This window comes from Bos grunniens, chromosome 25, assembly GCF_055505025.1.
Source record: "Bos grunniens cultivar Pamir isolate PY7600 chromosome 25, Bosgru_T2T1.0, whole genome shotgun sequence".
NCBI classification, from domain to species: Eukaryota; Metazoa; Chordata; class Mammalia; order Artiodactyla; family Bovidae; genus Bos; species Bos grunniens.
In genome coordinates this window covers 40,955,788-40,979,800 of record NC_141189.1, presented here as the reverse complement: position 1 = coordinate 40,979,800, position 24,013 = coordinate 40,955,788, and the positions used below count along the sequence as shown (strand labels likewise).

At 59.7% G+C, this 24,013-nt stretch overlaps 2 protein-coding genes across 5 annotated transcripts; both read left to right on the top strand.

Annotated features, from left to right (window-relative positions):
- The first annotated feature begins 417 nt into the window (after window positions 1–417).
- On the top strand, window positions 418–18,124 carry CCNF (cyclin F). Its single transcript, XM_086376247.1, has 17 exons — window positions 418–547; window positions 1,595–1,749; window positions 2,999–3,105; window positions 4,031–4,098; window positions 5,428–5,621; window positions 5,994–6,047; window positions 6,627–6,731; window positions 7,014–7,091; window positions 8,447–8,598; window positions 10,542–10,706; window positions 12,448–12,571; window positions 12,836–13,016; window positions 13,339–13,426; window positions 14,583–14,682; window positions 14,756–14,883; window positions 15,430–15,599; window positions 16,214–18,124. The coding sequence occupies exons 1-17, from the start codon at window positions 532–534 to the stop codon at window positions 16,693–16,695; spliced, it is 2,367 nt and encodes a 788-aa protein (XP_086232373.1). The 5' UTR covers window positions 418–531; the 3' UTR covers window positions 16,696–18,124.
- Window positions 18,125–19,345: 1,221 nt separating this feature from the next.
- TEDC2 (tubulin epsilon and delta complex 2) lies at window positions 19,346–23,654 on the top strand. 4 transcript variants are annotated; one of them, XM_086376312.1, is made up of 10 exons: window positions 19,346–19,406; window positions 19,496–19,594; window positions 19,820–19,890; window positions 19,988–20,390; window positions 20,869–20,922; window positions 21,458–21,554; window positions 21,718–21,817; window positions 21,910–22,020; window positions 22,674–22,861; window positions 23,098–23,654. In XM_086376312.1, the coding sequence occupies exons 1-10, from the start codon at window positions 19,381–19,383 to the stop codon at window positions 23,257–23,259; spliced, it is 1,311 nt and encodes a 436-aa protein (XP_086232438.1). In that variant the 5' UTR covers window positions 19,346–19,380; the 3' UTR covers window positions 23,260–23,654. The 4 variants fall into 4 exon arrangements, 3 of the variants coding, with proteins under 3 accessions (XP_086232438.1, XP_086232437.1, XP_086232439.1); XM_086376311.1 differs by lacking the exon at window positions 23,098–23,654 and having other exon boundaries at window positions 22,674–23,091; XM_086376313.1 differs by lacking the exons at window positions 19,820–19,890; window positions 19,988–20,390.
- Window positions 23,655–24,013: the final 359 nt, after the last annotated feature.

Genomic DNA, 24,013 nt, shown 5'->3' with positions numbered 1-24,013 from the left:
GGGCGAAGACCGCGTCGGGGTCCGCGCTCAAAGACCCCGGGCTCGGAGGCGCGGCCGGTCCGCTCAGACTTTCACTGACAACCCACTGTGCGCCATGGGGCCGGTCGCCGGGACCTCTGCCGCCGACTCAGGGGCAAGGCCAAATCCCAGAATAGGGTAGGTAAACGCGGGCCGGAGCAGACCCAGGAATTCCACTGCCTGCTGCCCGGGAGCCGCGCTCCTTCAGACCCCAGCCCGTGCCTGGGAGGCGGGGCGGCCGCGCAGGCTCCACCAATCAACAGTCGGCGTTCGAATTCGCATCCTGGCGCAGCCAGTCGCGGGCGCCCGATGCCGAGGGGGCGTGGCTCTGGGCGGAGCCCGGAGGGGTAGTGGCGCGCGCCCCCGGTGGTGGGCCAATGGGAAAGCCGGGCGCATTTGAAAACTCAGGCGGGAGGCGGGCGGGTCTGCGCCTGCGTCGGGAGGCGCGCTCTGGGCCCGCGGGCGGGTCTGGCGGCTACAGCGGCGGCGGCGGCCACGGCAGCGGCGACGGCTATGGGGAGCGGAGGCGGTGAGCGCGGGGCGCGGGGCGCGGGGCGCGGTGGAGTGGCCTCCAGACTGAGTGGGGCCAGCTTGAGCCTTTCGGCCCGGGGTTCGGATCGTCCCGACGGCGCCTACCCGGCGCGCGGTTTAAATACCCAGCGGCGCCCGGCTCCGCGAGAAAGCGGCGCGAGGGGACCACCACCTGTGCAGGGCCGTGAGCACCACCGAGGTTTCCGTGGTTATACCGTGGCTGGCCTAGGGCAAGGGAGTAAGGAAAATGGGGCAAAAGGCGAGGATCGGTCGAGCTGCGTATGCGCTCGGTTTTCGCATTAGGTTAATTACTGATGGGAAGCCCGGGTGAGAAACGAGGGGAGAGGGCAGGAAGACGCCCCGAGCAGGGAGCTTGCCGGTGGTGGAGCAGCCATCTCCCGTGGGGACTGGAGGAAGGAGCGGATGAAGAACCGGGTGAAGCGTCAGGGATGGCTCCTTCTGCCACAAGCTCCTCTGCTTGGAGGGAGGAAAGAGTTGCTGGAGTTGAAGTTGGAAGGACCCCCTGTCAGGGTCTCAGAGGACCCTGAAACTGGCCGGACAGCTCTGACATCCACAGAGCTGGGACTGGCCTGCCCTCCAAGTCCATCCTTGGCTTCTCTGTAGGGCGGACCCTCCGAATTTGAACTCGAAAACCTGATTGTTCAAATCCTTATTAACATTTCATGTTTTAGTGATGTGTGCAAATAGAAGCAAAGAAATCAGCTAGGGTCCAGGCGTCTCCCTGGCTAATCATCATCAACACCGTCGGCTCTTCCTTTCTTCCTTGTTATCTGGGCTCTGGGTCAGCCGGTTTCCCAATGGCCAGCTTACGTGATTACTACTCACCATAAACGTTTATCGAATAATTTGAATGAATGAACATGTCTCTTATACCACTACCACTTCTTTATTTAATCTTTGGGACTGTAACTATGGCTGGGGCAGAGGACCAGTAACTGTTAAAACATGTTCAGATGTAACTTTTCATATCAGCACAATTCATTTCCAACACATCACTTAAACCATTCCGATTTTTTTTCTTAAGTGATCCACTGTAGGTGTGCCAAGTGTTTCTGTTATCCTTCAAAGCGGAGAATAAGAAGGAGACCTCGAAACCTCACAATCTTGAATCTCCCTGAAGATGCGCTCTTTCATATCCTGAAATGGCTTTCTGTTGGAGACATCCTTGCTGTCCGAGCTGTAAGTTGTCAGATGAGCACAGTGTCAGCCCTGGCATTGTTGGTTTTACCACGAAGGCTTCATGTCTCAAATGTCAGAACAAAAACTCTGGCTACCGATGAGGGTCGATGATCCACAATGGTGATGTTGGTAATAGACATTTGAGGTTGTTCTGATGACAGGAAAACGAAAACAGAGGACACCTGTTGAGTCTGCTCTTTGCAGTGTTTATTTTAACAGAGAAAGTACCTTTTCCTGGCAGTGAAATTTGAATCCCTCAAGATATGGGACAGTATTAAGAAGGAAAAGAGATGTTCTTGAGGATGGCGTGAAGTAGAAGTGTTAGTTGTTCAGTTGTGTTCAACTCTGTGATCCCATGGACTGTAGCCCACCAGGCTCCTCTGTCCATGGGATTCTCCAGGCAAGAATACTAGAGTGGGTAGCCATTTCCTTCTCCAGGGGATCGTCCTGACCCAGGGATTGAACCCTGACCTCCTGCATTGCAGGCAGATTCTTTACCATCTGAGTCACCAGGGAAGCCCTTATGAGGACAAATCCCAAATAATATCCAGTGCTGAAAGGGACTCTGGGCCTTATTGTGCAGATATCAGAACTGCAGCCTCACCCTGAGCCACTTAACCAAGGGCATCCAGCAAATTAGTGGGGGAACACCCACGAGAACCCATCTGTCTGACTCCCAAACCTGCCTCCATTGTGTTCATAACATCTGCAGGTGCCATTTCCAATGGCAGTGGGAGCTTTTGCACTTAAAATGCTTGCCTGCGCTCAGGGCCCCTGGACACTGCCTGCCTCACCCAGGGTAGAGGTCCCGCCTGAGGCTGCTGTCATGTATTTCAGTTTTTTCTGAGTGCCCCCGTTGACAGCCCAGGTTCCAGCTGTGCTCCCACTAACAAAACTCTAAGTAGAGGAGCTCAGAACAGATTTCTGACCTACCCGTTAGCCTCAGAGTTGGTTTTCCTGGTCATTGCAGGTATATAGCATTATATCCCATTTCTCAGCCTGTGCTTACCCCCACTTCCAGGACCTGTCCCCACCTTTAGAACCACAGAGAAAGTTGTGTCTGATTTCTTTTCTCTGTTCAAAGCAACTGCTAGTTAGTTTGATACACAGAGCCCAGGAGGCCTTACTGGTAGGGTTGGAGGGAGACAGGAGACCCTACGCCTGTCTACCCCTGTCTTCAAGAGCTCCAGAAGCGGGGCTTCCCTGTAGCCCCTTGATAACCCTCCACACCACTCCCGTTGTTCCTCAGGTGCATTCCCACCTGAAGTACCTGGTGGACAACCATGCCAGCGTGTGGGCATGCGCCAGCTTCCAGGAGCTGTGGCCTTCTCCAGGGAACCTGAAGCTCTTTGAAAGGTATCTGCACCCGAGAGCAGCCGGGCTTCCTCTCACTCCTGGCCTTCTCCACCATGCCAGTCTGTCTCAGGGCTGGACCTGGCCGCAATTCTCCTTGTGCTCGTAGTCCCCTTCCAACACCATATTCCCCAGGGAGTGACTGAGCGTGTAGACCTCACCCACTGAGTCACATGACTTCCAGCATGGTCCTGGGTCATCTGCACCCCCAGCTCAGACCTGCCACTCATTAGTCACAGTGGTGCTTCCGGAAGGTCTGCTTCAGCTGTGACCCATCCTGTGTGGCTCAGACGCAGGTCACCTGCACATGGAAACTTCTTATTTCTCTTACTTTGGTCAGGACCATGTGGTTTGAATCCTAGTGCATTACATTCCCTGGCTGATCCCACCCCCTCCGACAGACCTGGAGGAAGAGCCAGAGGGGCCAGGAGCCGCACAGTGTGCCCGTGGTCACAGGCAGGCTGCCTGAGACATAGTCCACGAACCATACAGCCCACCCACTTAGAGTGTACTGATCAAGTGGTTTTTAATATATTCAAAGCATTGTGCAGTCATCCACACTGTCTGACTTTAGGACCGTCTCATGACCCCTGGATGAAGCCGCATAACCGTTGGCAGTCTCTCCCTATCTTCCCAATAGTAATCCAGACCCTAGACAACCTCGCACCTACTGCCTGTCTCGATGTATTTGCCTGTCCCGGGCATCTCATACGAGTGGGGTCATACACCGTTGTGACTGTCTTCTTTCACGTAAGCATGTTTTTAAGGCTCATCCGTGTTGTAGCGTGTCATGGATAATAGATGTTTAGTCACATTACCAGAAAACAGTTTCTGTTCAGAAAGTAAGTACTGTAGTTTCAGGTGCTGTGGTAGAACATAACCTTAATAGAATAAAATCATGCAGTGTTCCATGTTCCTGTTGTTCCAGGGCTGCTGAGAAAGGGAACTTTGAAGCTGCCGTGAAGCTGGGCATTGCCTACCTGTACAACGAAGGCTGTAAGTGCTGCCGGGTCTGGGGCTGGCCTTGCCCGGCTTGGTGCTGACACCTTAGAACAAGCGCTAGGGACTCCCTGGTGGTCCAGGGTTAAGACTCCGAGCTTCCACTACAGGGGGCATAGGTTCAATCCCTGGTTGAGGAACTAAGATCCCACATACCATACACTGCAGTCAGAAAAAAAAAGAAAAATAGAACTCACATAAGCCCTTGCCCGTGTTCGCAGTTCAGTCGCTGCTCTCGCCGGGTCCGGCTGTGCACCATTGTATCTTGGGAGCTGTGTCAGAGAGGTGTCCTGCTCAGGGACCCATTGATGAGCTTTGATTCTATAGGTCAGGGGGGTTACCTCTTACTTCACGAGCCTTTAATTTCGATTGACAACGAGTGGCTCTGAGCAGAGACTCAGAATGGGAGCTTCTCAGGCGAGCCAGGTCTCCTGGCTCCCTAGTTAACAGCGTAGCCCACGAGTAGACCCCAGCTCCTCTCCTTGGCCACAGCTCGTCTGAGGGACTTGGGGGTGGCTGTCACAGCATGCCTGATGCCTGGTGTCAGTAACACAGGGAGGGAGCCAAGGCCCTCGGCGGGAGGCAAGTTCAAGCAGGCCAAAGCCAACCTGGTACCTAGATTCCTTCACCCCCAGGGGCAGGTGCTCCTCAAAAGAGCCTGATATGACCCTCTATCCCGACTCCTGCCGGTCTGCTGGGCTCACTAAGGAACGAGCCTGCACCTCGTCCTGTCCCAGCTCCCAAACGCATAAAGTCTTGAGTACCTCCGCCATTTATCTGCTTCTAAAAGACCTGGCATCTTGCTGAGAGGTCGCCCCAGTCATGGTTGACTGGACTGTTGATGTGGAGACAATGAGCCGTCCTGTGCCCACCCTCCCGTCATCTGATCATCCCATCATCCGGCATTGCCCAGAGAATTCCCACCGTTCAGCTCACCTATCCAGGTGTACAGCCCAGTCGGTGTCTTCACAGAGCTGTGCGACCAACACCACTCGTTTTGAAATGTTCTTGTCACCCCAGAAAGAAATCCCCGTTAACCGGGGACTGGGCGGCAGTTGCCCACAGGAGGGTGATCCCTCCATGGGGTGGGGGATGGGGGGCACCTTCCTGGATTTTCAGACTCCAGGCTGTGGGAGGAGCCACAGGGCACTTGGTTCACGGGACACAGGAAGAAAAGCATGGAGCCCCCATCCCCACTCTTCTGCCCTAAAACACCAGCAACCTCGCATGGCAGCAGCCTAAGGCCCTAGACTTTCTGTAAGGACTCGGGGAAACTGCTGTGCCCGCCCCCTAAGACATCCCGGCTCGCTCTGTCTGTCTCTGCAGTGTCGGTGTCTGACGAGGCCCGGGCGGAAGTGAACGGCCTGAGGGCCTCTCGCTACTTCAGCCTGGCTGAGCGGCTGAACGTGGGCGCCGCGCCCTTCATCTGGCTCTTCATCCGCCCGCCTTGGTCGGTGTCCGGGAGCTGCTGCAAGGCCGTGGTTCATGAGAGCCTCAGGGCGGAGTGCCAGCTGCAGAAAGTGAGTCCCAGCCCGGGGTGTGGGTGGGGCACCCCACAGGGTCCCAGGAGATGAGACAGCCCTGAGGGGAGATGCTGTGGACCGTGTGAAGTCAGGGACTTGGGGGAGCGGAGGCTTCGAAAACAGTGCAAATATGGGAGCATCTGCAAACAACCAGCAGGCGGGGAGACATCAGAGCCAGGGTTGGGGGCCTGGGAGTGGGGCAGGGCTGCAGACGGGGCGCCCACGGAGAAGGATGGCCAGAGGCTCCGTGACACGGTTGGTGGAGTCCTGGAGTCGAGGCAGGCGGGGGAGGACCTGCACAGGGGGTGCGGCGGGGATCGAGGGGGGCCCCAGGAAGTTCCCCACCGACAGTCACCCTTCCTTCTCTAGACCCACAGGGCGTCCATACTGCACTGCCTGGGGAGGGTGCTGAGTCTCTTCGAGGTGAGTCCCCTCACCCGCCCCCGTGCTGCTCGGCATCCTGGCCCGGGTGGGCACTGGGCACAATGGGTCTGCAGCTCTGTGCTGCTCGCCTCTCCGGCAGCTGCAAGCAGCGAGGACTGGGACACTCAAGAGAGGCCGCGGGAGGAGGCCCCCAGGTCTCCCAGCCGAGAGGAGCCCTGTCTGTGTGGCCGGTGGAGCCAAAGGGTCTGATGGGCAGGATGGGCCTGCGTGCTTCCCAGCCCGCTCCGGCGGCTCCCTCCGCCTCCTCACAGGAGGTCTCCACTTAGCGTGAAAAGCCCCCCAGGGCAGTTCGGGGAGGGCGGTGGCCTCTGGCGACAGGCGCTCTGACCACTCTGACCACAGCAGGGAGAGACCCGGGGTGTGAGCGAGGAGCTGGAGGGCCTTGGGGATTTCCACCACCCCCCACCTCCGTCACCCTGTGGCCCCGGCAGGAGGAGGCAGGGCCCAAGGGCTACCTCGGTTCTCACATCGCGTATCTTCAGGGAAGTTGTTTCTCCGCTAATTTAGTTAACCCGTTTTATTAAAGTTGAGCGCTGCATTTGTGGCTACTTATTCTAGGATGAAGAGAAACAGAAGCAGGCCCGGAACCTGTTTGAAGAGTCCGCTAACCAGGGGTGTCTGACCAGCTCATACCTCCTCTGGGAGAGTGACAGGCGGATGGACGTGAGTGGGCCCAGGTCTGGGAGAGTGTGGGTGACACTGGCCAGAGGCACGGTCTCAGCAGCCCAGGACAAGGGTCTGCCAGCGCAGGGGGTCCTCCTGGGGCCCCCAGGGCTGCCCTCAGCTCTACCCTGGGAACGACCACCACCACTCAGGGGAGGAAGGGACAGAAGGAAGGCCCAGCCGGGGCCCCTCTGGGGGTCTTGGAGGAACACTGAAGAACCCCAGGGGTTGGTTATGAGTTCCCCAGAGACACGCCCATGTAAGGGCATCTCACACTGACAGATGCTGGACCCCGGACGGTGCCTCCACAGCTTCCGGAAGCTCAGGGACTTTGCTGCCAAAGGCTGCTGGGAAGCGCAGGTGAGCTGGGAGCCAGCTTCGTCTCAATGCCTCCTCTCTGGGACCCCAGGGTGGGGCTGCCAGGCTTCTGTGGGGGGCGGGGGTGGGGGTCATGGTGGGGCAACTGTGAGGGCGATCAGCTCTGAGGTGTGCAGGGAGGGCAGCCTAGGAACGCTTTGCCCATGGCACCAAAGACAGCCAGCCTCGTCATTCCTATGTGCTGTGGACTAACCACAGCTTCTGTCAGAGTGTGGACAGCTCCCTAAAGCTGGCCTGCGGGGACACCATCTTGGCAGCGGGACCTGAGGCTCCTTAGAACAGATTGGCATGAGGAACGCTATCCTCTTTCCAGTATCTGACCCTTCACCAGGTTGTCCAGCGTTGGAACTGGACGTTGGAGGCTTGTAGTTGGCGTTCACCAGACACTGTCCCTGTGCAGCTGTAAGGAAGTCACTATTTCCAGACAAATCAGAGGAAGTCCCCCTTGGCCAAGCTGGTGCCTGTGACCCCACCAAGTTGGGGCTTCAGTCACTGGCCCTTAAAAACTCGTGACAAAATCCCCAGCAGGGATGCCCACCTGACACATCACAGGCCACTATGACATTTGTGTCCAGAAAGGCACGCAGCACGTTTACAAGAAATGTAACAATCAACAGTGTGTTTCTAAGGTCAGCCTAATCAGTAAGAACAGTGAGGCCCATGGAAGTACATGGGGGGCCTCAGTATGCTCAGAAACAAGGAAGTAAATACAAGCCGTCAAAACATGGGGCAGGTTTGACCTCACTGCTCATCGGAAAGGCGCCCATTTAGAGAGGTCATGGCTGATCCCACGAGCAGATCACACACACGTATTCTTTGCTTCTGAGTGTCTAGCTAGTAACTTCTGAAAATAAACATTCTCAAGGAGAGCAGTTTGTGCCAGCCAAGATGTGATAAGATAGCCTTCGGTGTTCTGTGAGGGGGGTGGCAATCCAAGCAGGCCTTCCAGAAAGTGTCAGGGCACAGGCAGCGCCTGGGGGTCGGCCACAGGAGCAGAAGGCACACAAGCCTGCGCAGCAGCGGCCCCCCAGGCAACAAAGCCTACAGAAACCCCTTCAGAAGAAGGACAGGGCAAGAAGCCTGTACAGCGGCGGCCCCCCAGGGGACAAAGCCTACAGAAAGCCCCTCAGAGGAAGGACAGGGCAAGAAGGGGCTGACCTGTTCCGTACCTTTTGTCCCTTTTAAACGTTCTGCTGTGACTTATTAGTTACCTCCAAAAGCATAAGTAAAATCTTGACCCTCCTGCTCCAGCAGGCTTAGAGGGTGTAAGTAGCCCAGGGTGTTGACAGACAGGAAGGGCCTGGCCCCTGCTCACCCCACGACTCTTCTGCCCACAGCTGTCTCTAGCCAAAGCCTGTGCACACGGACACCAGCTCGGATTGGAAGCAAAAGCCTCCAGCGAGATAGTCTGCCAGTTGTTCCAGGCCTCCCACGCTGTCAATAAGCAGAGGGTCTTCTCTGTCCAGAAGGGGCTCAATGACACAATGAGGTAAGGGGCCCGAACTGCCCACGGTGACGAGGTCCTGTGACAGGCCCGCTGTGTCGTCAGCCCCACTGGGATCCCCGTGTGTGTGAGTGTGTGTGTGTGTTTTCTAAAACCAGTAATGCCCGAGTTATCTAGGGCTTTGGGGAAAAAAAAAATTCCCATAGGAGTGTCTGTTCTCTCCAGTTTCCCTTTTTAGGCCTCAGAAAGTGTTAAACCACTTTAAACATCTTTCTAAAATGATGCCAGAAAAACCAAGCTTTTCTTTCCAACCCATACTCACGAGCATCAGCGTCAGCGGGGGACATGGGGGCCTGCAGCCTCAGAACCCCGTGACCTGCTTCTTCCCACAAGTCCCTTCTCCTCTGAAGTTTGGAGATGACACACTGTTACAATCACAGATCATGTTAGAAAGCAAAGTGGAAAATGTGAATAATTGTTTAAGCTCATGCTAGGGATTTCAAGTGCGTTTTAGATGTATGACGGGCAGGCCCTGGCTGTGCTGCTAGGTCTCCGCTCACAGCCGGGCTGCAGTGTCCCCTGCTCCCACGTTAAATGTCACCAAGCTGCTGTGCCTTTTTTTTCTTTTTAATTAATTTATCTGGCTGCACCAGGTCTTAGTTGCAGCACGCAGGATCTCTTAGTTGCAGCATGTGGGATCTAGTTCCCCGACCAGGGATCGAACCCAGGCCCCCTGCACTGGGAGGTTGGGAGCTCGGAGTCTCAGCCACTGGGCCACCAGGGGAGTCCCAAGCCGCTGTGCTCCTGAGTCCTGGACCGGCATTGGCGGTGCCCCCCCCACCTTGTACCCTCCCAGTCTGCCCTTTTTTTGGTGGGGGGACACTTGCTATTCTTTTTGTGTGTTGGGAGTGAGGGTTAACATAAATTTTAACCTTTTATGTTTTTCAAGAGCTAAAGTAGGTTTATTGAAATAATATTATTTCAGCCCCAAGTTGAGCATCTGACTGTTTTCATCCATGTCAGACAACAGCCGACTTTTTCCTTTTCTTTAGTTGAGTTATAATTGATTTCCAACATTAGTTTCAGGTTTAACCACTTTAAAGTATATGGTTCGGTTGGTCGGTTTTTGTCAGATCATTGTGTTTACCTAGGGTAAACGGGCAGGGAGCATTGTCCTCTGCTCCCAGTCGTGGCTGGTGTGACCCTCACACCCCTGGGCGCTCCTCCTGGCTTCCCCCTCCGCTCCCCTGCTCACTCTGCCCTCACCACCGTGCATCTTCCCTCTGCCTGAGAAACACACTCCTGTCTGGCTGCACAGAGCCCCTAACCATCACGGCTCATCTCTCTGGCTTCCTTTCTCCTGTCTCCTCTCCTTTGTCCACCCCGTCCGGGCATCCTTGCCGCTGCGTGCAGTGTCCCCTGTGACGTCAGTGTCCCGGCTTGGCCTTGGCGCCATTGAGGAGGAGGGACCCTGTGTCTGCTAGCTCTGCAGCCCGAGCCCTCTGTTGTGGTTGCCTGGTGGCTGAGAGCTCGAGCGCCTGGGCTCAGTGCATCCTGCTTGGGCTACGTTCCTGGCTCTTTGCTCAACCGCAGTGGGTTGTGACAAATGACCCCACGGTGAGAGTTCCTCAGGGAGGAGACAGGTTTCCAGGACAGTAACCTTTGACCTGTGACCCGTCCCCAGTCTCCAGAGCAGACCTGCTCTGCCCACTTATAAGTTATGGTCCAGGCTCATCCAGTGCCAGGGGGCCCCAGGGTGGGGGTGGGCAGGGTCCACATGTGTGTGCCCACCTGCCTCCCAGGAACGAAGTCAGGAGTGGTGGGGCCCCCAGCCCCTCGGACAGCTGCCGGCATAAGCCCATGACGCCTGAAGTGACCGCTCACCCCTTGGGATGGATGGCCGGGTGGGACTGGGAGACAGGACCCCGTGAGGTTCGGGGCCCCACAGAGGCTCTGCCTGGTGTTCAGGGGCAGCACTCTTCCCACAGGTACATCCTCATCGACTGGCTGGTGGAGGTCGCAACCATGAAGGACTTCTCGAGCCTGTGTCTCCACCTGACTGTGGAGTGCGTGGACCGGTACCTGCGGAGGCGGCTGGTGCCCCGGTACCGGCTGCAGCTGCTGGGCATCGCCTGCATGGTCATCTGCACCCGGTGAGAAACCCCCGGCCGGCCCTGCCCAGGTCACAGGCTGGCTTCTCAGTGGGACGAACAGGCCTTTGGCGCCCCACCTCATGATAACGGGGTTCTAATTTCAGGGGTGCCCAGAGTGGGTGGTCCTCCCCACACGGGGGCAGCAGGGCTGACCCTCCGTGCGCGGGCAGCTGCTGCTCATCCCATGTGGTGGCTTCGCTTGGGCAGGAACCCTGTTCCCCTGGCCCCTGAGGGCAACACGGAGATGAGGGAGGCCACAGTCGGCTGCCCTTCTGAGTCAGGCTGTCAGCCCCGTGTCCAGAGACCCACATCCAGCCAGGTTCACACCCCCTCCTACCCGTGGACAGGATGCGAGCTCCTCAGAGGTGGCTGTTCTGACTCTTCCTGTCAGCCGTCTTAAGTTTCACGGAAGTCCATCTTCCTAAAACCAGCACCTCTCCACCCAGTTTTGCCTTTGGACACAGCGTGGGTGGCACGTCCCACCATACATGTTGCATTTTTTTGTGTTTTAAACCAGCTTTCTCCTATGTGGTCTGCCGTCGCCCGGGCAGTATCTGTCTGTAAGGCTTAGGGGGTGAGGGGCAGGCTCGCTGCACACAGTGGTGTCAGCTGTGGAGGACTGGTCGATCTTTGGCACAGTGACCCAGAGGCGCGTGTCACTGGGGTGTAGTGTATCTGCTTCATGAGCTCATGCAGGCGCCCGAGGCCCTGACTTACTCTCTGCTGCTTGCCATGGCCCCTGAGGCAAGCAGGTCCACGCCTGCGGCGAGCTCTGTCCTGTGGCCCTGATGGGAACTGGACGCTGTGGTTTCCTGGGGGCCAGGGAGCAGGGTGCCCACAGACGGAGGGAGCGGGGCTCAGGCCCGGTGAGCACAGGCCACATGCGCTCTGGCACCTCTCACATGTGCCTCAGAACCTGGAGCTCTGGGTCTTGTCACCAGAGAGGGCTGACCGATGGGTCCCCAGCCTCCCCAGATCTAAATGGCATGGTTACAGGGACCGGGGGACCGGCCATGAGATAATCGCTTTAAAAGATTTTTAGGGGCTGAGACATCCCTCTGTCCACTCTGAAAGCAGCACCTGCCCGAGCACAGGCTCGTGTCCCCCACCTCGACGTCACACCCTACCCCGCGACTACGGTCCCCACCGCCCTGCCCTCTCAGCCAAGCCACCGCGGGAGCTGCAGAGTGACCGAGGGGCTGTGGGCTCGGCCCCCATCACCCTGGTGGAGGGAGGGGCCCTCAGAGACTGTCGGACCAGTGTGTACCCTGCTAGCTGGCGCTGGGAGAGGGGAGAGAACAGGGTGACCACCTGCCTAGGGACTGCCTGAGTCCCTCGGCCCAACCCCGGGCCAGGTCCAGAGCTCCAGACAGACTCTGGCTCTGGTTCTGCTGGCTCGCCTGCCTTCTGGGTTAAAGCTGTTCATGCTCGCTTCGGAGCGGCTGGCACAGGGCAGGGCAACCCCTCATCTGTCGGGAGGTTAAGAGAATTGGCCGCTCACACCCTTCGTGGCTGGATTTTGCAGAAACACCTGTGTGCCCAGCAGCCCAGCCGGTCTACTGCTGTGGGCCTGTGGCGCTCGTACCCCTGCCTCTCAGCCTCTCCGACAGGCTCAAGTGACCTTTCCAGTTAACCTCACCCGCCGAGGGCAGCCAGGTCAACTCGCTGGACTTCCCACCCCATCACTGAAGCCTAAAGCCCACTGAGGGGCGCGAGCTCAGATCCCTTGTTGGCACTCCAGGTTCATCAGCAAGGAGATCCTGACGATCCGGGAGGCCGTGTGGCTCACAGACAACACGTACAAGTACGAGGACCTGGTGAGGATGATGGGCGAGGTCGTCTCGGCCCTGGACGGGAAGATCCGGGTAAGCGGCCGCTTGCCTTTCCTCCTGAATCGAAGCCGAGTCGCGCCAGAGGGTGGGAGGAGCAGAGGGCACGTGCGTGGCTCTGGGCTTCTCTGCTCAGGGAAGCTCTCCGGGACCAGGAGGGCGTGAGGCCACAGCCGCTCGGCGTGCCTGGCGCCGTGCTGACCACTAGGAGGGCAGCATGTCTGCATTCTAGCCTCCCCACGAGCAGGCAGAGGGTCCTCTGCATGCTGTGACCCCATGTCCGCCACCCCGTCCCCCCAGGTCCCCACCGTGGTCGATTACAAGGATGTCCTCCTGACGCTGGTCCCCATGGCACCAAGAACCCAGCACCTGTGCAGCTTCCTCTGCGAGCTCTCCCTGCTGCACACCAGCCTGGCTGCCTACGCCCCAGCCCACCTGGCTGCGGCCGCCCTGCTGCTGGCGAGGCTGACGCATGGGCAGAGTAAGCGGCCAGTCCTTCCCTCCCGCCTCTCAGAGCTGGGCTGAGCCAGTGGGCGAGGATCTCCGGGAGTCAGGAGCTGGTGCTCGGGTCCGGGGGAGGGAGGGAGACAAAACGGCGTGCTCTTCTCTCCCAAGGAGGAGGCAGCAGGATGGACTAAGAGCCCTTGTCTGGGGGTGGCTTGGTATTCCCCCCGTGGGGTGCAGCGGGTATGCATGCCCTGGGCACAGGGCCTTTTCAGCGCTGAGCCCTAGGAAGCTCTATTCCAGAGCCACCGGGGCTGTGGGCGTCAAGGCGGCCCCACGACCCCCACTTCCCTCCCCAGCGCAGCCCTGGACCACCCAGTTGTGGGACCTCACTGGCTTCTCCTGTGAAGACCTCATCCCCTGTGTCTTAAGTCTTCATCAGAAGTGGTAAGTGTGTAAGGAAGCGAGCCCCACACACAGGGTATGTCCTCCACACTGTGGGTCCAGAGGGGTTCACATCACAGGAGGGCTGTTGGGCCATGAGCTGCGGGTCTCAGGGTTGGCGTTTAGAAATCCCAGGGCCATGTTGCTTAGCACACACGTTTTTAATGTTTGCTGTGTGGGCAGCAGCTCCTCCCCACCCAAACCTAACTCACAGACAGTAGAGCATAAGGAAAAACGGCCTCTCCACGACAGCAGTAACTCACTGCAGGAGGCTGGCGTTGGCAGACTGCAGCCGGAGCACAGGCCAGCCCTGCCTGCCTCAGGCCCTCGGCCTTTCACCTCTCCTCTCACCCCGGCTGGCAGCCTTGCTCTTCCCACTCAGTCCCACCCGCACTGCGTGCGCTGAAGCCCCCAGGACCCCCTCCTTTCTCAGGCCAAGCTGCCTCGGAGTCCCCTTCCCCCACCCAAGGGGCTGGGTGATTCTGCCTCCCTGCTACCTTCCCCTGGTTTTTTTGTTTTTTCAATCCAGATAAACTGGAAATATTTATTTACAAATGAAACTTTTTTTTAAGTGTGCAATTTGATAGGCTTTTGGTATAGAGTTGTGCAGGCATCACCACCATCAATCAGAGAACATCTTCTCCCTCAGAAGAACCCTGCCCTGCCTCCCTAATACCTCCAGGTGTCCCCTCCCCACCACCCCTCACCGAGCAACACTCCTCTCCTTCCTATTCTGGACGCTTCATCACGGGCTTGCACACCGTGAGGGCTGTAGGTGTGAGCGGCTTCCCACCTACACGGTGTCTCCACTGTGCAGGCAGCCCCTGGGCGGAGAGACCCCGTCTTATTTCTCCATCTGTGCACTGATGTACGTTTGGGGGTTTTCTGCCTCCCCGCTGCTGTGGACGACTGTGTCCAGGTCTCCGTGGGGACCTCTGCCCCCCTTCCTCTCGGGGACACACCTGGGAGCGGGCGCCAGGTCATAGCTGCCTCTCGGGTTAACCGAGGGACTGCCAGGCGTCTGCACGGTGGTGCTGGGCCCGCTTCGAGGACGTCTGGTCCTCTCCCGTCTGAGCGGGGGCTGCAGGTGGAGCCTCCTGGGGGCAGTGCCAGCACTCCCCTCCCCCCCGCGGTCCCTCACGTGTCCCTCTGTCGGTAGCTTCCACGATGACGCCCCCAAGGACTACAGGCAGGTGTCTCTCACTGCCGTCAAGCAGCGATTCGAGGACAAGCGCTACGAGGAGATCAGCCTGGAAGAGGTACCGAGGGGTGCTGGTGGCGGGCCCGCCCGCCCGGGGCCTCGCCCGCCCTCTGACCCTGGCTGCCCTGCAGGTGCTGAGCTACGGCCAGCTGTGTGCTGCCCTGGGCGTGAAACAGGAGAGCCTGGAACCTGCACCCTTCCTCAGCGCAGGCGATATTCACGCCTTCCTCAGCTCGCCCTCCGGGAGGAGGACCAAGCGGTGAGTGAGCCCGCAGGCCCAGCTGGGTTCCCGTGTGACCCCTGCAGCCTTCGGGGATCCCCCGGAAATGGAAGCTGGGCCGGCGGCCTGCAGCCCTGCCTTCTTCCCTGCGTGGCTCCAGCCCAGCTCCCTGTGGGTTTGGTGGTCCTGAGCACAGGTGGAGCCCCACCGGGGCCACACTGGCCCTCCACGTGTTGCCCCAGCGCTCCAGCCATGCCCTGATGAGAGGCTGGGGCACTTGGTCCCCGTCATCCGCTACGTATCCCCTTCACCCCGTCTCTTCCATCTCAGTGCCCTGGCTGTGGTGCCTGGAATAAGCTCTCCTCTCCCCCTCCAAAGAGCTCCTATGCATCCTACAAAGTCCAGATGAGCAGGGACCTCACTGTGCTGCTGGCCCGACCTCTGCGAATCTGTTGCGAGCCTCCGAGGGCATTCCTGGGTGCTCACAGCACACGGGGCGGGGCGGGGCGGGCACGTGCCAGAGACCAGGCTGGGCCCCCTGACACTGCCACCTGTGACTGTATTCCCACCTGCCCCCTGCCTCAGGAAGCGGGAGAACAGCCTCCAGGAGGACAGGGGCAGCTTCGTCACCACACCCACCGCCGAGCTGTCCAGCCAGGAGGAGACGCTGCTGGGCAGCTTCCTGGACTGGAGCCTGGACTACTGCTCGGGCTACGAGGGCGACCAGGAGAGCGAGGGCGAGAAGGAGGGCGACGGTGAGTGCCAGGCCGCGGCGGGCAGTGGGCGGGGCAAGCTGGGGCTTCGAGGGCTCCTGTCCAAGGAGCCCGGGAGAGCAGAGCACCCAGCGCTGCAGCCCACAGGGAGAACAGGCTGTGGCCCGGCCAGACCTGTGCTGCCGGGAGGACTGCACGGGCCAGGGACAGAACAGACCCACCTGCGTTCACAAGATCTTTCTAGAACATCCTGTGCCATGTGTCCCCCGCTCCCCTGCTGGGTTCTGTGCCTCGGGCATCCCTCCAGGACAGGCCGCACAAGGCTCTGTCCCCATGTCTGGTCAGCAATCTGCAGACAGGGAAGGGAACTGGAGGGCCCAGTTTGAGGCCATGTCTATGGATTTTCTAATTGTGTGTTTCGGTGTCCACTCAGGATTAAGTATTAGATGGCCATGATTTGTTGTCCTTTCTTCCTGTTCCCCATGTCACACGGGTGTCACCCCAAGCTTGGAGGACACACCTCACCCTCGACTTCTTAAGCAAAGGGAAGGGGACTGACCGGCGAGCTTGAGGAGCTGTGGCTGAGACGGGACTCTGGGCTGCCCTGGGTCCTGGCTGGGCTGAAGCTCACCCTGACGTCTCCCCGTCCCCCACAGTGACGGCTCCCAGCGGTGTCCTCGACGTCACCGTGGTCTACCTGAGTCCGGAGGAGCACTGCTGCCAGGAGTCCAGCGACGAGGAGGCCTGCCCGGAGGAGGCGTGTGGGGCCCAGGACACACAGGCGCTGGTGCCAGGCCACCAGGCGCTGCGGACCCCAGGGCCGGAGCCCCCCCTGTGCAGCAGGTGGGGGCTGGGCAAGGATGTCACGACGTCGGGGTACTCCTCTGTCAATAGCGCGAGTCCCACAGACTCTGGGCGCACCTCAGGGGGGCCCCCCCGGTCTACCTCAGAGCTGCCCACTGGCAGCAGTTTGAACACACAGCCCTGCCACCACCACGCCCGGAAGTCGTGTTTACAGTGTCGCCCCCCCAGCCCCCCGGAGAGCTGTGCTCCCCAACAGCAGGTGAAGAGGAAGAACCTGTCAGCCCACAGCGAGGAGGAGGAGGAAGACATGAACTTGGGCTTCTTGAAGCTGTGAGTGTGTTGGAGCGTGTGCTGCAGTGGACATCTGCTGAGGGGGGGGCTGCTTGCTGTGCTAGTGTGGGGCAGGGGACGAGACGGATCCCTGCGGATCCCCGCTGGCCTCGCATGGGGACCCAAGAGGAGATCCGGGGGCAGGGACTCTCTCTCCAGGGGAGCCCATCACGAGCCTTCAGAATCTCTAAAGCACAACGAAAACTCAGCTCCTCCTCTTTGGGAAGTTTAGCCTCGAAGCAGTCACGCCATGCCATGTCAGTCCTGTGTCTCTGTCCCTCCTGTGTCTTGTCTTGCTTCCTCTGGGAAACTCAGCCCACGTCCTGGGCGAACGTCCCCCCTGCCCGCACCCCAGGAACTGAGCTTTCATAGCTGAGAACACATGTGGCCCGAGTGTCCAGACACAGCTCCCCATCCCCCCATCTGTTTGGTCTGGGGTCCCGGGAGAGCTGACAGCCCTAAGCACATCACCATCCCTGCGCCCATCGGGCATGCGTTCCTTTCCTCATGGGCTGGTGCCTCCTGCAATGGGGGAACTCTGCCCCAGGCACCGTGGTGGACTGCGCGTGAACACCGGGCTCAAGGGCCTTGATTCTCGGTCACAGGCTCGCTCCCTCCCATATTCTCAGCTCCTGTTAAAAATCTGTCCCTTCTCCTGCAATGGTCCATCTGTGTCCCCACCAGATGGTATCTGCATGACCCACTCTCTGCACTGAATTTCTAGGCCATTTCTTTCCCTGTCTTTATTTCCATCCTTCATCCCTCTAGGATAAAAACAAAAGAAAAATTAAAAATAGAAGGTATTATATTTTTAAAAATTCTCAACATTATTTAGGCTCAACTGAAAAATGAAAATTTGATTCAAACTCCTCAGTGCTCTCCTGACACTGTATGCGAAACCAGTTTTCCCAGAGAGGTTAGCCAGGAAAAAATTAAATGTCATTTGTAACATCTGAGGTGACCAAGACACGGAAAAGCATGGACCAGAGGCCTGGCTTGCTGGGTGAGGCTGGACCTGCTGTGAGTTCCTGCGAATCATGACCCTGACCGCTCTCCCCTGCTGGGCTGACCCAACACACTCACCTGCTGTCGCTTTGGCTTCCTCTTGAAACATCAGAAAGAACCACTTAGCCAGGAATGTCCCCCAAATGCTCTTGAACCAAAACTACAGGGACCAGGAGACGCTGGCCCGGAGAGGCTTTTCAGGGCTCTTGACTCCCTGTGGGAACTATCTTTTTTGCTGCTGTAGGCAAATCTGACCACCCTGGGAAGGCCGTGGTTGAGTAAGGGAATCCCAGCATCGGGACTGCATACCTCCCTGTCGACTGTGTGCCCCTAGGCATGTGTGAGCCTCAGTTTCCTCATCTGTATGATGGGGTGACAGTACCTACCTCACAGGGGTGTTGTGAGGATTAAATGTGATGAGGATAATAGTAGCTGAGTGATATGCATGTCTGAACTGCCTTGTCCCCTTGGCCCCTTACCAAAACCCAAAAGTCCTCTGCTTTCTCCCGGCCGGCCTGCATCCGCAGAAGGAGCACGCTCTGGTGGGGACCTAATACCGCCTGACTTGGGGGTGGGGTCTCCCTGTGTCTGCTCCCTTCCCCCCCTTTCTCACTGAGAATCTCATTTCAGGCTCCCCATACTGGGCAAGAAAACAGGCTGCTGCTGATGGATGCTCCCACCCTAACAGCAGTCCCAGGGCTGCTTGGGTCCTGCTCAGCCCTTCCCCCTTTTGCCCCAGCACCCTCAGTTCCCCTCCTTTGAGTCTGTTCTCTGCTGTGGCACCTTCCTATTAGCAACAATGAAATGGACACCCCTCTGTCTTTAAACAAACCCCCTCCCAGGTCTGTCCTCCATCCTGCTCTCCCCTGAGATTTCTTGGCCCCTGTGGGGTTGGCACTCATCCTTTTTTCTTGTTAGATGCAATTACAATGGACCCTGCTGCCAGCATCACTCCTCTCAGCCAGCATTTGTCCCCACCACCCCCATGCCCACGTGTCCCCCGAGGACACTCCCTCCTGGGACAGGCTCCTGTGACACCAGGCTCTGCTGTCCCTCCACTGCTCTGCGCTCCAGCTCCCCCTCAGCTGGTCCCATCCAGGCACGCCTGCCCCGCCAGGGACCAGCCTGCTCAGCCCCACTGGTCCTCGTGCCCATGTCTGGCTCCTGGGCCTCCTCCCCCTCTGCCGAGGTGCCCACTCCCGGATGTCATCACCTCGTCAGCGTGTCCACAAGTGCACACTCCTGCCTTGCCCCTGCTCCCGACAAACACGTCAGCCTCACCTCCAGCCACAGCAGTAAATACCTATGGGTCCCTCCGCGTGCCCGGCCCTGTGCTAGGTGCCCCGGGGTCAGCAAGGTCCCAGGGTCCTGCTTTAGAGGGCCCTTGATGCAAAGACGAAGCCGACCGTTAAGGGACCACAGGAGCCTCCATCTACCGCGTTATCCAAACCACAACTGCGCGTCCTCCCCCAGCTCGCTCCGCTGCCCCCGGGCGGGGATCGGAGCTAGTGTCTGCTCGGACCTCCGGCCAAGGGGCGGGGCTAGAGGCGGGGTCGTCATCGGGGAAGGCGGGGCCTGACGCTGGGCCCGGGATTGGGCAGCCCGGCCGGAAGGGGCGGTCTTCTAGCCCGGAAGCGGCGGGGTCTCCCGGCGGCGGCAGGTCGCGAAGACTTAGACCGCTTGTATGCTGCCTGCGGAGTGCTCGCGCCGGTGGGTCCCGCGCCGCTGGAGTTGCGGGGGCGGGGGCCGCCGCGGCCCGAGGCCGGCCGGGCGCTGAACCTCCGGTGCTTCCTTCCCAGGCTGGTGGCCGAGCTGCGGGACGCCCTGGACTCCTGCGCCGAGCGACAACGGCAGCTGGAGCAGAGCCTGCGAGTCTCCCGGCGGCTGCTGCGGGTCTGGTACGCGACCCCGGGACCACCCGGCTAGGCAGCCTTCGGGCCGTCAGAACCTTGCTTGGAGCCCCGGGCCGGGAGGCTGGGCTCAGCGCTCCCTTCCGAGTTGCGGGCTGCCAGTACCCCTCGCTTTTCCTGAGGGCCTGAGAACCGGGCGCCCGCTCCTAGGCCAGGCGATCATGGGGATCTGTTGGGCTCTGGCCTTGCCACGGCTGTCCTGTGTCCTTGCAGGGAACCAGCCGAGACCCCAGCTCCGGAGCCAACCCCAGGGTCAGAAATTAATAAAGAGGGCCCATCTTCAGGTAAACCTCAGCCCCCCACCTTCTGCAGGTGCTGTCCCCTGCCTGTCTTCTGGCTGGCAGTGATCAGGGGCCTCTACCTGACTCTCCGCTTTCACAGCATGCCCACCCAGCCCCCAAGACCTCAAGGAGCTGGAGCTTCTGACCCAGGCACTGGAGAAGGCAGTACGAGTGCGAAAAGGCCTCTCTAAGGCTGGAGAAGGAGTCAAGGCCCGCAGCCTGAAGTCTGGGTCTGCTTCCACTGCCACCAAAGCCTCTGCCCCACCCAGCACCTCACGTTGCACTGGCAGCCGTGCACCTGAGACAAAACCCCCCAGGGGTGTCCACCACCCCTGGGTGCCCGCAAAGGACCTCCCTGGGCGCAGGCTTCTGTTGGTGGGAGATGGCGCCCATATGGGGCAGGGGGCCGGAGCCAACAAGCCTGAAGCAGGCCTCAGGGACCAGCAGATTGTCCCCCAGGCTGCTTCTCAGGTTCCAGAAGCTTTTACGCTCAAGGATAAGGGGTGAGTTCCCCAGCAGACATTCCCTAGAGGAGCTACTGTCTGCCTGATCAGATCCTGGGCAGCTGTAGAAGGCTAGATTTGGGATGACAGGGAGGGCCCAGCACTGAGTGGGTATGGGCCTGGGGAGCCCCAGGATGTCACCCCATGAATCCCCAGCCTGGAAGTTGGTAGGTGGAACTGTTGGCGGTGACGGTGCCATGTTTGATGTACTGGGGCCTGTCCCTCTCTGCTCCCTGGCTGTTCCTGTGCCCTGTGCACTTATCTACCCAGCCCGGGGGCTCCAGATGCTCTGGAGATGGCCTGGGCTCTGCCCTCCTCTCTGCCAGGTGGACCCCAGCTGGGCTGGCTCCCGTGGTCACTCTGGAAGCCCTCTCTGAGGGCTGGGAGAGCCTCACCCCTCATTGGGCTCTGAGTGGGGAGCGGGGCCTGCAGCCTCCGGAGTGGGACAGAGCTGCCCTGAGCGCCAGCTTCCCAACAGGGCCTTACTGCGGCTGCCAGAGGCCTTCAGGAAGGCGGCTTCCCGGAATGCTAGGTGAGGCTGGTGGGGGTCCGGGACCCCGGGAGGGGAAGGGGAGCCAGGGGAGTGGCGGTGGGGGGCGTGGGGGTGCGGGGTGGGAGAGCAGGGAGGCGGAGGCTTGGCCCGCGGGCCCCTCTGCTTCCTTTCCTGGGAGGTGACACTCTCACATCCAGAGAGTCTGCTGCCCTAGGACTGCTCTCACGGACCCAGCTCAGCCTCTCCACTGTGAGGCCTTGAGCAGGGCGCCAGGTGCCCCCAGGCCCCAGGCTGTGGAAGTGCCGTAGGGGTTAAGCCAGGTGGTGCCAGGTGGTGTTTTCAGGTGTACCCGCTGTGCTGGGTATGGAACCAGCGCCCAGAGCTCTGGGTTCCAGTCAGTGCTGGCTTCTCTCCCCTTTTCCTTGGTCAGCTCTGTCCCCTTTCCATGAGCAGTGTCCCCTCAGTTCCCTGGGCCCCTCCCCTTGGCTTCGCCTACTTCCCAGGGCCCCAGCCCGCTGGCTGGCATCATCACATGTTGCTCTCTGGTTTGCGGGCTGCCCATGTGTGCATCCAGCCTGTGGGCCCAGCTCAGCTCGATGCAGACCAGGGATTCTGTGGATGCTGCTGCTGCCACCGCCAAAACCCAGTTCCTCCAGAAAATGCAGACAGCTGTATCCTTGCGGGGGTGGGATCCTCGCAGAGGTTCTGGCTCTGAACCTGGTTTAGAGTGTGAGGAGGAGCCACTCCAGGAAGGGCCAGAGCCACACTGGGACCCAGCCCTGGGGGAGAGCGGAGGGGCCCGGCCATGGGGGAGTTTCCCTGACCCACTTGCAGGCAGGCCTGCCCAGCTCCATGCTCAGCGCAGCAGAGGTGGGGCGCCTACAGAAGGCCTGCTCCATGCTGAGGCTTCGAATGAGGGAGGAGCTCACGGCAGGTTAGTGGCCCCGAGTCGGGTCTCCGGCGGGACAGGGAGGGCTTCAGGACCCTCATGAACCTGGCCTGTGACCACCTCTGGCTCTCGTGTAGACCCCAAGGACTGGACGCAGGAGTACCGCAGCCTGCTCACCCTGGAGGGGCTGCAGGCCCTGGCAGGGCAGTGTCTGCACAGGCTGCAAGAGCTGCAGGAGCTGCGCTCCGGTGAGGCCTGCCCGCACCACCCCCCCCACCCCAACCCGAGCCGAACTGTGTGCGTGTGTGCCTGCTAAGTTGGGACCTTATGGACTGACTGTAGCCCGCCAGGCTCCTCTGTCCATGGGGTTCTCCAGGCAGGAATACTGGAGTGGGATGGCATTTCCTTCTCCAGGGGTCTTCCCAACCCAGGGATCTTAACGAAGTCTCCGGTGTCTCCTGCATTGCAGGAGGGTTCTTTACCTCTGATCCACTGGGAAAACCTGGTCAGTGTCAAAGTCCTCTAGCGACAGGGCGGTGTGGGGACTTGAACAGCACCCCCAGGGGAGTGGAGGCAGGCAGGCAGGCCCTTCCCATGTCCCCTTGGGGATCCTGAGTGTCCCGTAGTTATGCTGTGGAGCTGCCGGTGCAGCACCCCCGCTCCAGCCCCCTTGCCCACACACAGACCCCAGCAGTCTAAGTAGCTTGCGCATTTATCCACTTAGTGGGAAAGTTTCTTGTGAGAATCAGAGATCCTGGCACACGCTTGGTGTTGCAAGAGAGTTGTTCGTGGACAGCAGGGCTTTACCCAGGAGGCAAGGGGGGACTTTGCACCCCTAGCGGGAGCCTGGAAAAGACAGCCCTGGCCGCTGCCCATGGGGTGGTGTCCCCTGCTCTTGCAGCGGTGGTGGAACAGCCGCAGGGGCCATGGCCTGAGGGGCCCCCCAGGGCCGCCTTGCCCTGTGGAGGAGGCGCAGACCCAGCGTGGAGCCCCCAGCTGCTTCTCTACTCCAGCACCCAGGAGCTGCAGACCCTGGCAGCCCTCAGGCTACGGGTGGCCATGCTGGACCAGCAGGTCCATCTGGAAAAGGTACTTCCAGACTCCGGGGCATGGGTCACTGCGTGTTCAGGAGCACTGGGCCATGGGGAGGACTTGGTTCAGCCTCCAAGATCCACCAGGGAAGGAGGTGGGGAGGGCACGTGTGAGCGTGCTGGAACTTTGAGAGGCGGAGTGGGGACGAGTGTGGCGCCTTGACTCCCGCCCTAGATTGGGTCCCCCCAAATGTTCCAGGCCCCCCTGAGCCTTTGGCCCTCACCAACCTCCAGGTCCTAATGGCTGAGCTGCTCCCCCTGCTGAGCGAGCAGGAGCCCCTGGGGCGCCCCTGGCTGGCGCTGTGCCGGGCTGCACACTGCCTGCTCTGCGAGGGGGGCCAGCGCTTCCTCACCGTCCTGCAAGATGAGCCTGCTGACCGACTGAGCCCTCCCTGAGGCCCAGCCCACCCCAGCCCCCGAGCCCCGCAACAAGGCAGGCTGGCTCTGCCCCCAGCCCGACTGTTGTCAAGACACCCCCACTCAGTAATTAAACGAATTGGCATCAAGGGCATTTTCACTGGTGCAGTGAGTGGGGGGCCCAGAGGGGCCTGTGCCCCCTTGGGAAGCCAGGTTTCCACCCGGCGGGGACTGCCCCTGGCTCTTCCTGGGGAACTTAGGGCCTTCCTCCCATTTGCTGGTCAGGGTTTGGCTTTACTTGGCCTTCCATAGGCTTGGGCAAACAGAGGCTGTGGGGACTTTGCTTAGCTACCTCTGTTTCTTCTTGCTGTACACTTATAAGCCACTTGTGTGACATTAAAACTGCTTTAGAAAGTATGTATTTTTAAATCATACCAAGGTGGGACTTTGTGTTTTTTACTTACCAAGCACATATCAAGTATATTTACCAAGAATGGGCATACCCATTTTGTACTGAAGGAAGGGGGCCGGGCCCCTCGAGGTGGGCTGCCCCGGGGCCTCACTGCTTGCTCTAGCCCTTGTACACCTGAAACCTCTCCCCACAAGTGCCTGGATGCGTCCTGGGTTCACCCAAAGAGCAGAGAGCCAGTGTCCGCGCGGGCGGCCGCTGTCTGCCCACAGCCATCTCTCCTGGCACCCATGTCCACCCCCGCCCCCTCTGCTGTCGCTCTGGCTGCTGTGGGCGCCCCAGACTGAGTCCCCTTCAGGGAACAGGCCCGTCACCCTCCCCTGC